At 35.4% G+C, this 15,638-nt stretch overlaps 2 protein-coding genes across 2 annotated transcripts; one reads left to right on the forward strand and one right to left on the reverse strand.

Moving 5' to 3' along the window:
- Positions 1 to 3,334: 3,334 nt before the first annotated feature.
- Positions 3,335 to 4,127, reverse strand: LOC125050559 (larval cuticle protein A2B-like). Its single transcript, XM_047650482.1, has 2 exons — positions 4,019 to 4,127; positions 3,335 to 3,823 (listed from the first exon to the last, which is right to left on the reverse strand). The coding sequence occupies exons 1-2, from the start codon at positions 4,028 to 4,030 to the stop codon at positions 3,335 to 3,337; spliced, it is 501 nt and encodes a 166-aa protein (XP_047506438.1). The 5' UTR covers positions 4,031 to 4,127.
- Positions 4,128 to 12,752: 8,625 nt separating this feature from the next.
- LOC125050409 (cuticle protein 7-like) lies at positions 12,753 to 13,819 on the forward strand. Its single transcript, XM_047650254.1, has 2 exons — positions 12,753 to 12,929; positions 13,144 to 13,819. Exons 1-2 carry the CDS (start codon positions 12,918 to 12,920, stop codon positions 13,744 to 13,746), a joined length of 615 nt encoding a protein of 204 aa, XP_047506210.1. The 5' UTR covers positions 12,753 to 12,917; the 3' UTR covers positions 13,747 to 13,819.
- Positions 13,820 to 15,638: the final 1,819 nt, after the last annotated feature.

Below are 15,638 nucleotides of genomic sequence, written 5' to 3' on the forward strand. Positions count from 1 at the left end.
GGGTCTCTCTGCATCTTCTACCGAATTTACCACGGAGAGTGTTCAGAGGAGTTGTTCGGCTTCATACCTTTAGATTATTTAATCTTTAGATGTCGAGGCAGAATACGAGATTCCACTCGAATCACCTCGACGTCTGTCTTTTCACAACTGAGCGTTGTTTAAGGCAGTTTATGACGCGCACCACCACTATGTGGAACCAACTGCCCACTGAAGAATTTACGAACAACATTCTTAAAAGGCCGGCAACGCATTTGCGAGCCCTCTGACAATGAAGTGTCTATGGGCGGTTCGGTGTCTATGTTATATAAAAATAAAAATAATACATACTTCTATTACCTTATTAAAACAGAAATGATACGCCTAGTGAACCAAATAGCAATCTCTCGTAAAAGCGTACGCGATTTTGTTCAGGCACACGTCGGCACGTGCATTAACAATGTGAACGTATTGTGTCCACGCAGATTGCTTCCGGGTGATCCGTATCGGATTGCTGGAAAAATGTTGATATTGTTACAACTTCATTGATCAAATGTTGCCAAATTACAAATTGCCACTCGTTATGATATCAATGTTTATGCTACGTGGAATTTATTAGCAGATTTTATTGTATACAGGACCACAACAGGTAACATTATAATAAATACCTATATAAAAACGTATATTCGATTCTAATGAACTGAAAAGCACAAATCTCGCGGACATATCTAACACAATAAATATATCAACGTGGTGTCTTCCCTATCTCGAAAACTGAATATCGTGTTATTGAAGCGAATAACACAAGTCAATAAACATTTACAAAGACCAATCGAACCTCCGAGTTTCATATTTCATCGTTTAGTCAGCAATGGGGTGGGCTGGCGGAGTGAGGAGGAAGCTGGGAGGGGGAAGTCGACGGAAACAATTAGGCGGGCGCAGGCGCTCTTCCTGCCCTAGTAATTGCCGTATCTATTCGCTTTATATGTTTCGTTATAATTGACAGGCTTGTATTGCAACAATGCGTTTTGGATCTTAATAATCTGTGAATAATTTTAATGACTTGCAACACTGTCTTGTCAAATGTACTAGAATCAGCGCAAAGAAGTTGTAGGTAATTACTAAATTTCTGTTTTATTAGTGTGAATAACGTTTGTTCACCTACCCCGTGGAACTGATCATAGTAAATTGTATTATAGTAATTGAGACTTTTTATAATATAACCACATTGAAAAACGAATTTATGCGACATCAAAGACCGCAACCAAACCCCTTAAAGAAGTTATTCGCAATATACCTTTTTAACGCTAAATTCTGTAATACGGAAACCCTTTCAGTGAGTCCCGGGGGTAAAGCAAAGCAACATTTGCTTTAATATCTCTCTATCATTACACAATACGGCTTTGTTGTGCTTCATTATTTTGTAATACTCGGATTATCGCAACCCTTTGTCATCAAAAACATTTAATACCGACCATAATTTTGATGAATACGTACTTATAATATTTATAGTAAAATGTATACCTAATAAACATTTACCTACTTCATTTTCATGAATTAACAATCAATATCTTCCAGAAAATCTTGTAAAGAAAAATAATAAAGAGGTAAAAAATTATAACCCCTTGATAAGACTTGGAGCAAATAAATTTCCGTGTTGTTCTGAACATCTTTGTTAGACACTATATGGATTATATACCCAACGGAGCCGAGATATAATAAAATAGTTCTAATGTCAGTTAGAACATAGCTTTCTCAAGCCAAAGGTAAGATAAGATATAGAGTAACATTGCTGATGGCTTTATAAATAATATATTTTATTTTTATACATGTGTATTCACTAAGACCTCATGGAACATTACGATCTAGCCTAACTTAAGACTAATAAGTAATTTAAGTCTAACCTAATTTACTAAAAAGGATTTTTATCATAGTGTACAATAACACTACTTACGGTCTCTATGTTTAGCACTGAATTCTAACGTGCACTAACACTAATTCACTAGTTCATATTATTAATATTATTAATTGTAAATTAAAACGTTTCGATAATAAAACTGTCAAAAAATGTATTGCAATCAAACAAACTCAGATAAAACATCATTGGCAAAACATTTAGGAAACCCCTTGCAAAGCTCACAAGCTACCCGCTTAAATTAAATATTCACATCACATTTATAAGCCCCTCGCTTTATCCTAACAACCACTTTTACTATCAGTACTGTCAATTTGTATTTGCCTGCAATCATTAATGTGTGGCGTGTAGACTTGCAAGTTGTGCAGTACCACTCCGACAAATGTTTGAGAACTACCCCGCGCCCTCATAACTTTGTAACGGAGGAGTAACTTTGTGACTAGTGCAAGGTCCAATTATAATGGTTTTACGCGAGTTTAACTACATGAGTGAATAGGTGTCAGGAGTAATGCGTCAAAGCGAGCCGTAGGGGAACGGACGTGCCGAGTAACGAGAGCCACTCACTTCATAATGTTACATAATTCAATTGATTCCCCGACACTACCCGCACGCTTCCTTCTAACTTCGTTTATAACGTTTTGATATCGGATACGCCGTTTTGACGCCTCCTTGTGCAATTCTATTTGTTTGGCGACGGTAAACAATGAATACGGTAACAGCCTTATTCAGAGTCATACTTTTATCTTTAATTGTTCATCTTAATATATATTAATTACGTGTCACGTTGATTGTCCACTATGGACTCCTAAACTACCGAACCGATATCAATCAAATTTGCACACCGTGTGCAGTTTGATCTTACTTAAAAGATAGGATAGCTTACATCTCAATTTATACCCGCAATATTATTTTATTGCAAAATATTTGTTTATTATTTGATAGTCACAATTGTAACAGATGGCGCTGTGTTGAAAGTACCAACGTTTCACATAAGCTACAATTTAATGGCCTAACCACCAAAAAAGCATGGTGGATTGGTGTTCTCCTGCCGTTTCTCTTAAATAGTTTACTACTATGTTATATAACAAAAACCTTAGCCACAGCAACGCTTGGCCGGTCTGCTAGTTAACTATAAAATTATGTATAGTACCTACATTCAATATAAATGCCCGATTAGTTAACGATTGATTAGATGCATTGGGTAGGAGTTGTTGTCTTCCGTTATTTTTCATTCATTATATAAATGGCCTAGGTCACGTAACGATTTATGAATTAGGTACTTTAAGTACGGCTTTTAGTCCATACAGTATTAAACTGTATTTTCCGTTACTTTTTATTAATTACGTTAGGGTACATGATATGAACCTTTTCAGGTAATAATAAGTTTGGTACATGATTAAAGTATAATTAATCAACAAAATAAATTAGTTAACAAATTCTATGTTAGTGGTGGTATGAGGCGACAGGTGATGAGAATGTAACATGACCCAGGGGAGCTTCGTATACCTTGGACACAGGGGAGTATACTGGTGATGAGTACGATACAGGGGAATATACTTTAGCTGGGGCATAAGCGACCTTTGCTGGTGCGTAAGACACTGGAGCGTAAGCGACTGGGGCAGACACTGGGACCTTGGTGGGGGCTGGGATTGGTGTGCCTTCGTACCGTACGACAGCATTGAAACCGTGTTCCTTGTCAGCGGTGTACTCTACAATGCGGTGAACGCCATCGGGTTGGACGAAAGAGTATGAGCCGTGGACAGCGTCTCCTTCACGAGCCTCCTGTTGTTCCTTCACGTCTCCGCTGACGCCATCATGGATTGAGTATTGGTATTGGTAGTGGGCTGGTGCTTCAGGCTCATAAGCGGCATGGGCGACAGGCACTACGGGAAGTGCCGCCGCGGTTGCCACCATACCGAAGAAGACTACGAACTGAAAGAAAATTATTATGTGATAGGTAAATTGTAGGGAATGAAATTGAGACGTATTAAATCCAAAGGAAAATAACATAAAGAATCTATCTCATTTTAAAAAAATAAAGTTTCCTTCAAATACTATTTGCTATTTCTGAGGAAATATTCCCTCGGTAATATCCGATTTCTTTTAATTGATTAAATTTTAACTCACTTTAGCTGCCATGTTTAATGGTAGAATAGTTATCAGATAATGCTTTATGTTACAGAGACACTGCTTATATATTAAAGTCTTTGAACAAAAGTAGGTTTGAGCAGAACATATCAAAATCCGGTTCGAGTTATGTCATTTCTCATACAAGGTGATTACATTCATTAACAATATTCATTAAAGTATGAAACTAGTTCTGTTTAATATTTGTTAAAGACAAAAAGTAAATTATAGATTAAGATCTCATTAGATATCTCATCTTTAGTATAAAACTTGTAATCTGTACTCCTCTCTAGTCAAATGCAATAAATTTCTAACCTATTAGAGTCATAGGTACTAGAGCTAAGTGTTCACACTTTAAGCGTTAAATCTTTTGCTGTTTCATCTATAGATACAGTGATTTAAGAGAGAGGTTTATTTGTCTAAAAATCTCTAATACAATCAAGTCTCCGAGGCTTATTTATCTTTCATACATCGCATTCTTTCTTCCACGAGAAGTAAATTACATTTTCCTTTAATAAAGAAGCGTACCAATTCCTAAAAGGCCGGAAACGCACACGCGAGCCCAGGCATTGAGAGTACCATGGGTGGCGAAGGAGGCTCCCCTATTAAACATCCAGCCTCCAGTCCGTTTATACACTGTTCCATATAAAGAAGTCGGAAATAGCTATAAAAAATTGTATCTACAAATAATACTTTTTTCGACCCTGATTTCTAATTTTTATCTCGTCACAATCTCGTCATGACCATTGTCGAATATGCCAAACTTTAAGATTTTAATTTGATTGACATTCCAAGTCTTAGTTATGTAATTAGTTATTGATCATGTTTTATGATAAGTAGGCAATCATTTTGAGCCTACAGACTTTTTTATTTGTTTTACGTCATGACCCGGACCTCCAATATACACAAGCACTAGGCCATAGGTGACTCGATCCACCATAAAAATACTAAGGTAATTGAAGATTACTCAATCCATAAATAAACGCATTTTAAGATTAATTAATGTAATAAAAACCAGTTATAGTTTTCCCATCGGCAAGGTTTTGTCATTACACCGTTCAAAAAAAGTTATCATGCGTTACACTAAGAGCCAAATATATTTTTAGTGTCAAAGGCTTTTTACAGTCAATATTACTACTTTTAATGGACAATCCCTGAATATAATTAAACTAAAATATTTTGTTGTTTATTTATTTGGGACAAGAAACAGATACATCTCTATACAATAAAAAATTTAAAATAAACACATTGGATGTATCCACAAAAAGTTTCACTCATAAAAAATATGATTGCTCTGTGCAAAGCAAAACAAAACATGACACCACAAAATTTATTAATCCGGAGAACGACAAGCATACTGGTAGCTATAATAAAGAAGAAAGATACAAGGGTTAGGACATTATTAGTTGTTTTAAATTATTGAAGTGAAACTTCTTTATCGGGGTTGGAAAAAAATGTAGTGTAACATTTTTTCGTTACGCGTCACATTTTTCCGTTACGCGCCATCTTTTGAAGTGAAACTTCTTACTTCGACGTATGGGAGAAATTTTGTAGCAGGTTACGCGCCATGTTGCTTTTTGAAGTCAAACTTCTTTATCGGCGTTGGAAAAAAAATTACACACATTTGTCACATTTTTCGGTTACGCGCCATCTTTTTCTTGTCTCTACCACGGTTGATCCGAAGAGATTCGAAGCCATTAGTAACAAAAATATATAATAACGATAACAATGATAGTAATACAACTAATAATTCTATTACCATTAATGAAATTCTGTAATAATCTTAGTACAGTAATAAGTTAAAATGTCTATGATAATAAAAGCCTTTTGTTAAACTTTATCTAATTTAACTTTATTTAACCAATTTCTGTAAAGTTGCAAATAGTAGATCATTTTTCGAAAAATAAGGTCATAAAGAAGTTTCACTTCTTACGTGTGTACACCTAGTACACGCACACATTTATTTTTTAAATGAAATGTTGCACCGTTACAGTAATTAGTAGAAATCTATAGTAATTTTATATATATTTTTTTTAATTTTCTTTATTTTACAAAAAAAAATATAATACAATAACAATAAGTTACATTTGAAAACCGCTGTGGTTTGTAACTGTGTGTATAAAACTGTTTGTTCTGACATACCAACATCTTTATCATCAAAGAGGTAAAATAAGATGATAATGGTACTGAAGCCAAATGTTTAAGATACGTGTAATGTCTTGAAACCACACACTATTTAGAAATAAATAATATTTTAGTCTTTTTGACATATAAATATTCTCTCTATTCTCCTTCGTTGCTTTCTATATTCGTGATGTGTTGTCGTCGTGTTAGTGTTGCATACCCTCTTCCATTCCTTCCTGTCTTCAGCAAGCCTTAGCGCCTGTCTAATACTAAGGCCTGTATAGACGTTAATTAGGTCGGTCCAGCGAGAAGGGAATCGGCTTCGTGGTCTCGTACCTTCCACTCTGCCGACCACCACTAACTTTTCCGAGTTATCGGGACCTCTGCTTGCTATATGTCCTAAAAAGCTAAAGATCCTTTGCTAAAACCACTGAAGAAAGGTTATACAATTTATTAATTAGGTATATACAATAAATAAATTTAAAAAAGCGACAGCCACCTTACAAAGTGAACCTATCAAAAACTAGACATTTATTAAAATATCTTGGCTCTTACACTAAGTTACAATATTGTAATTAGTTATTACTGCTATCTTCGTTAATCTCGTTTGAAATACGTATCACCTAGTTGATAGATGTTACATAATGTTTAATATTACACTCTTCTATTAAAAACATTAAGTTTGATTATTATATAATTATGATTGTTTGAAAGTTATTTTTACTATTCGAATATTAAACTCTGAGTACATATTCTCCTCTATACATGTGGCTAATTATTTTGTGCTGCTGTGTAGCATGAACAATAAAAGAAAAAAAAAAAAACTAAATTTACGGGGTACAGGATACAAAAAACCACAATTTCCTTAGATTTCTGTATGTTTTTCGATATCATGTTTGATCTGTGTAATTTTTCTTAATGTATTTGATCAGCCTCCTGTGCCTGACACACGCCATCGATGTTTTTCGGTCTACGAAAACCGACTGGATTCCTGACGATTTACCGTATACAAGAGCCTCAAACCATAACTGTTTAGTATTGTCAAGCAAAGTAATAAAAACTATAAAAATAATCATTAATATAACAGAATAATAGAATGTCTCTGCTCCGTTCACATATACTTAGTACTAGCAGAATATTTCTAGTCTTTCAATCAATAAACATTAACAGTAAGTACTTTAATCTGAAAGCGTAACAAAATTACGCAGACAACGTAATATAATACGTTGAATCATACGATAAGGAAAATGCGTACAATACACTCAATGATTAAAACTTCAACGCGTTTTTACTTACGAACTAGGTCATATTGCACGACCTATGGGACATTTTTATTCGAAATATTCTTATTCATGTAAACGTGTATTACTTAAAGGTCAAGAACGAAATAATTACACAGATAAAAAAGCTACGAAAGATATGGGATATTGAGTCTCCTTTAAATGGACTCAGTTTTTACGGATCTAATTTATACCCTAGTTAATAACTTATCAAATTTCCCGATCTATGGTTTTTTATTAAAAGGGACTATTCCATAGATATATTGTTTCCTACTACTCTATATAATATATTTTTCATAATAATAATTTATAGCAGTAACAAATTTGATATAAAAATCCTAGCATAGAATTTAGACAGCTGAAAGACTAAATTCTATTTTCTACGTATACTAATTAAATATATGTTACGATTTATTATTTATGTAGGTACCTACGCATAACTTTTCATAATAACCATTCAATAGGATATATTTTTGTGAAGAGACTAATTGAAAATTAATCCTTTTTATATTTCAAATAAATATGTTGATAAAGATGATTTTATAGTTCTCAATTAGCTGAATCCTTGAACTTCGAACCATTTCACTCTCAAGTCATCATCATATACTATTCCGTAATGTACATGAGAAAACAAATCTCCGTAAACGTATTGGTAGTAGTAATGAGGTGTATTAATATTATAATATTCGGGACGTACATCCAAAAATTTTAATTAATCGAATGGTCTGGGAATAATGTATGTTATGTAACGAGTATGCTCGACTGTATATCATGAGATTACTTCGAAACCCGTCGACTTTCATTTACCAATATGAAAATTAATTACAAGCAATAAATTCCATTTAAGTCGTGTTATTTACCTTTATTTTGGGTACAATTAAGGGATTTTTATTGTACATTGTACACCTTTTTAACTTTACACAACTAAAAACCAATTCAAACAACATAGATCTATTTCTGACGTAGTTTTTGTTTCCTACTATCTCCTCTATCTAACTATCGTGCATGAGCTAGACTTTTTAATAACTGTGTGCCGACCAATACGAGAAATATTTTCGTCACGAATGGAACACGTCCTGTGTTTTATTTAAATGAAAATACACTTTCTGTGGAAAGTTATTTTACAGAGAACGAGATTATCACAATTGCCTATTTGAAAATGATAAAACCTAAACTACCGTGCTTTATATGAAACAGGAAACAATTAGAACTTTCGAAGACAGTTTGATGTTAAAATTTCATATTAAGAAGTATAGATATATGCTGAACTGCTGATATTTGTATGTTTATTTAAAGTCATACTAGTGTTGCCCAAAATCGGTCTTGGTCTTGCAGTCTTGGTCTTGTTCTTGCGTTTTTGCAAGACCAAGACCAATACCAAGACCGCCTTATTATAGCAAGACCAATACCAAGACTGAACCCTGCAAGACTTGAGCAAGACAATACTTAAGCCTGCAAGACTCTTGCGTCTTGCAGTTAAGACAAACTGAGATTTGGGCGTTATTAAGTAGGTATTTGGTTTCAATCCCGATTTTGAGAAACGTTCCCCAGTATCAAAACCGTAGGTATCACAAATCATAACACTAAACTAAGGGCTGCAGTTGTATTTGTAATTGGCAACGTGCCGCTCGTCTGAAAGCACCCTGAAACGTATTGTATTGATTAGGTAGGTAAGTACTTATTATATTTCAACAATTTATTAAGTAGGTAGCGTGTTAATACTCACAAATCTGTTCCCTAATAACTTTCTAGCAAAGTTCATACCTTGTAGGTATCTACCTATAATAATATGTTATGCTTGTTTATGTCTAATGTGCAGATCTAACGTTAGTACTCGTAGGTTGGTGTGTGCTTAAAATTATAGTTAACAAAATTATATAAACATCATGTAGGTGTGAAACTTATGTTTCAAAGTTTATATTATTCTTCTATTTAGCAAAATTTAAAACTAACAGCGAGTCGAGTAGGTCTAGTAACAGTTTCTACGGCAGCCAATATTATGGTACAGACGCCAGCACATCAAGCTACTACAATCTATCAAATTTCTTCAACAGATTTTCAAGTTTATCGCTAAAGAATTAAGGTTCAAAGTTGATTGGGGAAATGTGACGTTCTGCGAATAAACTGTTGGTCGGTCGGTGTATTAAATACCTACTTATTTGATAATTTACCGACAAAGACGCCGCGGTTTGCAACAAGTGTAACACAGCATTTGACACTGAGCGCCGCATTCGCCGACAGGTTCGCCGCCGGACAGAGGCACACAAATTTTTACCTATTTTGGTAGGGTTGGTATAGGAGTATAAAATTAAATGACCTTGAAGATGTCCCAGCAGTAGGTAGGTATAAATTGAATGCTCTGAGTTTTTTTTATTTAAATACATTCTCACACTGGCTTGAATTCGAACACTACAGCGTTAAAAGCTGTCGGGCGAGATGATAATTAATAACTAAGTAGGTATTGCATCTATTGAATTGCGAATATTTTGATTTCGAAATAATCATTGTTAATATCGGTAAATGATAGATAGTGAGTGATACCTAGGTACTAAAATGTGAGCAGCAAGATTGAAAAGTGTATATGCCATGTCAGTGCTTTCAATAAGTTTATTTTAAAAAAGCTCTCTAGTAAGATTTAGAGTTTACCATTCAATTACACACAACATATTATTGAAAAACAAAAATTATGAAAAAGATATTTAGACTGAGTACTTAGGGTCGATTCGACCAAACAAGAGTAAATCTTAATCTTAGAATAAATCGTCAGTTAATCGAGAGTAAATAAATTTTACGTTTTACCAACTACAAATTCTAAGAATAGTGGGCTTATTCGGGAATTGCAACTATACCGCCGTTTCGCACGGAATAACAGCTATTCCTAGAATAATTTAATGGCGTCAGTCAGTCCAATCAGCTGATTTCTGTCATTTCACAAATATGTATTCTGTGTTTTAATTTCAAGTCAACGCAACGCACTAAATTAATAGTCTGGCATTGTATAATGAAACGTTTAAACAATTTAGTATTTATTTATTTATTTTTAGATTTTTTATTTTCTATAATATTAGAATGAAATTCAACTAGGCTCAAGAGAAGTTCCTTTTTAGACGAAAGCCTCAAACAAACAAGAAATAAAAACTTTTTGTTGTCGTTTGACACCTGTTAAAAGCTACTTTTTCACACTATAATACGGCAAAATCGAGTTGACATGATGTATGCTCTTACACTGTCCCGTTGTAGAATAACATTTATTTGCCCAGTTTTATTTTCGTTCACCATTTTCTTGCTATTCGCGTATTGTTATTCCTAGCGCAATTATACTATCGATTACGTGGACAAACGACTATGGATTTACTCGAGATTAAAATCATGGAATAGATTATTCTTGGTATAGTTACTCGTGTATAAATTGAAGTTTGGTCGAATCGACCCTTAGGAAATTAGTAGAAAAAATATTCTATCGTGGATACCTAGTTATTAAAAAGTGGATAAACGTTGTGTTTACTTAATTTTATTTTTCTGTGCTAATGCCAACATTGACAACCCCACCAAAATAGGTAAAAATTTAGTCCGCTTCTAGACTTTGTGTTGCCGCCGTCGCTTTCATGTCAAAGGTCGCCGCCACTGCCCATGTTCTAAAGAATAAAATAAGTTTCCGGGTGCTCAGAACGGACGCAAATAGATTATGTTGTCCTCGCAAGGAAGAATGTAGTAGTAAGGATAGGTAGATTTTATAAAAATTGTTGTAAGTAATAAAAATATACCTAGTTTATATTATTACTAGCTGGCCTGGCGAACATCGTACCGCCTAACAGTCGATTCTTTATTTGTTTAAAATACTTATTCTGCTATTCGGGACACCGGTCTAGCTAGTAAGATAAAAAAAGAAAATTGATAAGACAACAAATACATTATGTCAAAAAATAAAAAATTTACCTTCCCGGAACCCCTCCACTAACACTTGAACTTTATGCTATGGTATTAAAGTTCAAATTCACTTTTAAGTATTATTGCGAATATTTTGTATGGGAATATAGAAAAGTGTTGTTTTTAGACTGATTCACTCAATTTTATTTTAATTTTTCTCCGTAAGAACCATCTTCGTACTTCAAGGTATATTATTAAAAAAAATCAGACAAATCGGTCAAACCGTTTTCATGTTATGTCGTGACAACGGAAAACGGGTTTCATTTTTATATATATAGATTACCTATTATACCTTTTTAAAGAACATTGCACTGCAAAATTGGAAGTGGGTGATTTTAACAAACTTGAAACGTGGAAAAGCTCCAAATATGAGCGACGTCATATTGCTTTACGCATTTTGTTTTAAAATCATCGAGAATTGCAGTGTCGGTTTATCAACTTCTATCGTACCTACTCTAGTAGCGACTATTGTCTTCAGCGATGATTTACTAAATAAATAAAAATAATCGTCGTGTAGGTACGACGATTATTTTTCTAAGGAATACAATTTTGTTGTAGTAGGTACCTACATCGTTTCTTACTTACACATACTTTAACGACAGTACCTACGTAGAAAAGCGCGCCAGTCACGAGTACGACAAATTGCCTAAAAAATGTACCTACGCACACTGTAATGAAATCTGCTAATCTCAACACAATGCCTGTAGCCTGCCTGCTATTATTGGTTGATGAACATTGTACATTGGTGAATGCTCCAGGATAGCCCGCAAGCCCCCACAAATAGCAATAGGCAAATAGGTATTTGCAAGTCTTGCGAGACTTGCGAGACTCTTGCTGCAAGATCAAGACCAAGACCAAGACTGAGAGCGCAATACCAAGACCAAGACCAAGACCAGGTGTATTGACGCAAGACAATACCAAGACTGGCCTAAGTCTCGTCTTGGTCTTGCATTTGGGCAACACTAAGTCATACTAATAACCTGAATATTCATCTACGTTTTAATTAATAGCAGAAAAACAATAACTAACTTTAAAATATAATAACGCTGGCAGCGTTCCCCCTTTGAATAGCTAGACTAAATCTTTGTCCCATGTAGCTGCCAGCTCTTCGGTCTCTTGTGATGTCGACTAACCTTTTTGGTATTTCCTTAAAAAGCCTTATAGCGCTTGGACCCCACGGACCAAGGGTCTCGACAATAATATGCTGAACTACATATTATATAATTAAGTATTACATCGTATATGTCATGAAATTGTAAAAACGTTAAATAACACTTGAGGAAGGATACACATAAATTCCTACATACGGTATACCTGTTTCGAAAGTTTAACCTTGTACCAACGAAATTGGCCACATGTCATATGTCATGTCGAGCAAGGTAGGTACCCGTTTCATTCCGATCTACTTACGTATGCCTCCGTAACCTTCACCTGCAAGCCGATTAATAAGTGCACGCCCTACAGCCGCCGGCGAAAATTGTCACCATGGCCGACGAAATAATCAAGTATAAAAACTGGTGCAACTCGAACAGAATCATAGTCAATCTTGGACAATCATACCAGTAACAATGGCAGCTAAGGTATGAAAATATATTTAAATACCATAAATATATTACAACAAAACTATTTCAGTATTGGTTTTAAATGATTAAGTTTATTATACTTTAATTATTAATAATTACAATTATTTGAATAATTTACTTAATAAATTAATACAAAAACAGTGTTTGATTCAAATATTTGAAACATATAAAACATTTGCTAGATTATAATCTCATTTGTAATTCATTTCAGTTCTTCGTCGTTCTTGCCCTGGCCGCAGTTGCCTCCGCCGTACCAGTGGTTCCCCTTGCCAAGGTGGCGTACGCTGAAGCAGAGGCTCCAGCCCACTACGAGTACCAATACTCAGTCCACGATGAGCAAAGCGGTGACATCAAACAGCAACAGGAAGCTCGTGAGGGAGACGCTGTCCACGGCTCTTACTCTCTTGTTCAGCCCGATGGTATCCACCGCATTGTGGAGTACACCTCTGACCACCAGAATGGCTTCAACGCCGTCGTCCGTTACGAGGGTACCCCAATCCCAGCCCCAGCACCCGCTAAAGTAGCTTACGCTGCTGCCCCCGTCGCCAAATTGGCCTACGCTGCTGCCCCCGTGGCTCAATACGCTGCTGCACCTGTCGCTCACTACTCCGCTGCACCTGTCGCTCACTACGCTGCTGCCCCCGTGGCTCAATACTCCGCTGCACCTGTCGCTCACTACGCCGCTGCCCCTGTCTCTCACTACGCCGCAGCCCCTGTCGCTCACTACGCCGCACCCGCCAAGGTTGCCTACAGCGCCGCTCCAGCACTCACTCAAGTTACCTTCTCTTCCCCCGCTATCTCTTACCACCACTAAGTACTGATGCAATTTATTTATAAAGTTGTTCTGTCTATTAATATTACTAGTTGTAAATAAATTATTAAATTGTTGATTTTATCGTACAGCATGGTATTACTTACCTACCTACTCATTCTCAGTGTTTGGCAATCACCGGACTGATCTAATCTAGGACAAATACATTATAAATCAAAATTGAAGTTATGCAAACAGATCTTAGTGGAATACAACTATAACAACATACGTAATGACATGACACAACACCCGATAGATATATTATGGTGGCTGATAATATGATTTCATATGCCGACAACATTATCAATGTCCATCCAACGCATAGCTGGAAGGCATATTGGGGGGTTAGATCCCCCCCCCCCCCAGTCAGGTGGACCGCACCTGAATTATTCATAAAGCCGCATAGTGATTTCATCTCATTGAATCGAGCTGCCGGCGCGCGGCCGTGATTACGACAACGATACCTCCGTTCGGCCAGCACTTGCGGACACAATACGGCTTGTCAACTAAGTGCCTGTACCAGCCGTCAGACCTTTTTCAGAATAGCAATGGAAATTATCTCTATTGAGCGATGCTACAAAAAGAAAACCTATCCTTGATTTTCCACATAGCCAAAACGTGACTAACTCCTGAAGCTACCAAGATTTTATACAGGATAAATAAAGCGGTGAATAGCCGAAACGATTTATTTTAAAAATAAAATCAGCATCACATCAACATTTATTCTCGAAGCGCAGGTAAAAATGAAGAGATTGGTTTTTATCTGTGCCGCGCGCCAAATTGAATGTAAAGTTGATTTCCCGACGGGCCTTGCCGCATAATTCCCCACAAATTAAGCCGATACCGATTGACTTGCTGCCGATGTAAATATTTTCGATAAATGCCTTTTCATTATGTCTGCATGAATCGATGTTATTGTATGCAAGCAATATCAGAGTTGTTGTTTGATAAAGCGCTGTTGTTAGTAGCTACCTATATTTGTAGGTAGGTAATTCATATGAATAAAATGTTAGTTACGCTTTTGATATCTTATTACCTATAGGTATCTAGATATATTTATGAATTAAAAATACTTAATGCTTACATATTTCCATTTCATTTATTCAAAATTGATTTGGAAGATAAGTTCATAAAACAATTCCGTAATAAAAAGGCATGAAATATATTTAAGAAAAACATGTTATATTTATTTGATATTTACGTTTTTAGCATTTATTTAGATAGCTATAGGTAAGTATATAATTCTCTGCGTATCTTCTGGAAAAAAGTACAGAATATGTTGTACCTGCAACAAGGTATCCAGAAGGCATACTAAAGGTGATAAACGTGGATTCTTGGAAATTACAATAGGCACTGAGGAAAACCGATAGTCGTAATGGAGTTACTCATATCACAAACCTATGGGAGAGTAGGTGCATAGCATACGAGTAGGTACACACAAGGGAACAAAATAATACGACAAAATCTTTAATTATTTAAATGTAATAACTTATAATCGATATTTACGCTCGTCGGTTGTAATTATATAAGTTATTCTAATAGTATTAAGTAATTTCGAACCATGTTGTTAGGAAGTAATCGCTTTGGTACTAGACTAAAGCCTTTTCGTTGCGTTATTTCCTTTTAAAAGTGTACCCGGTTTCCTGTCATATTACGTGTGCATTAGGTCCCAAGAAATAAGTAGTGCCTCTAGCGGATTTTGAATAGTCACTCAATTAAAATATGTAACTTAGTTCACGTTTGATAGGGCTCGAGAAGGATCCGTCTGACTACAAACTTCATCAGAACTAGGACATCACAAGTAGATATATTAGGTAGATCATCAGCTCTTTGTTTGCTTTCTAACACATAGGTAGCGATTATATATACCTACTCACCGCCAAATAAGCCACTGC

Source organism: Pieris napi, chromosome 6 (genome assembly GCF_905475465.1).
Source record: "Pieris napi chromosome 6, ilPieNapi1.2, whole genome shotgun sequence".
In the NCBI taxonomy this organism is placed as follows: Eukaryota; Metazoa; Arthropoda; class Insecta; order Lepidoptera; family Pieridae; genus Pieris; species Pieris napi.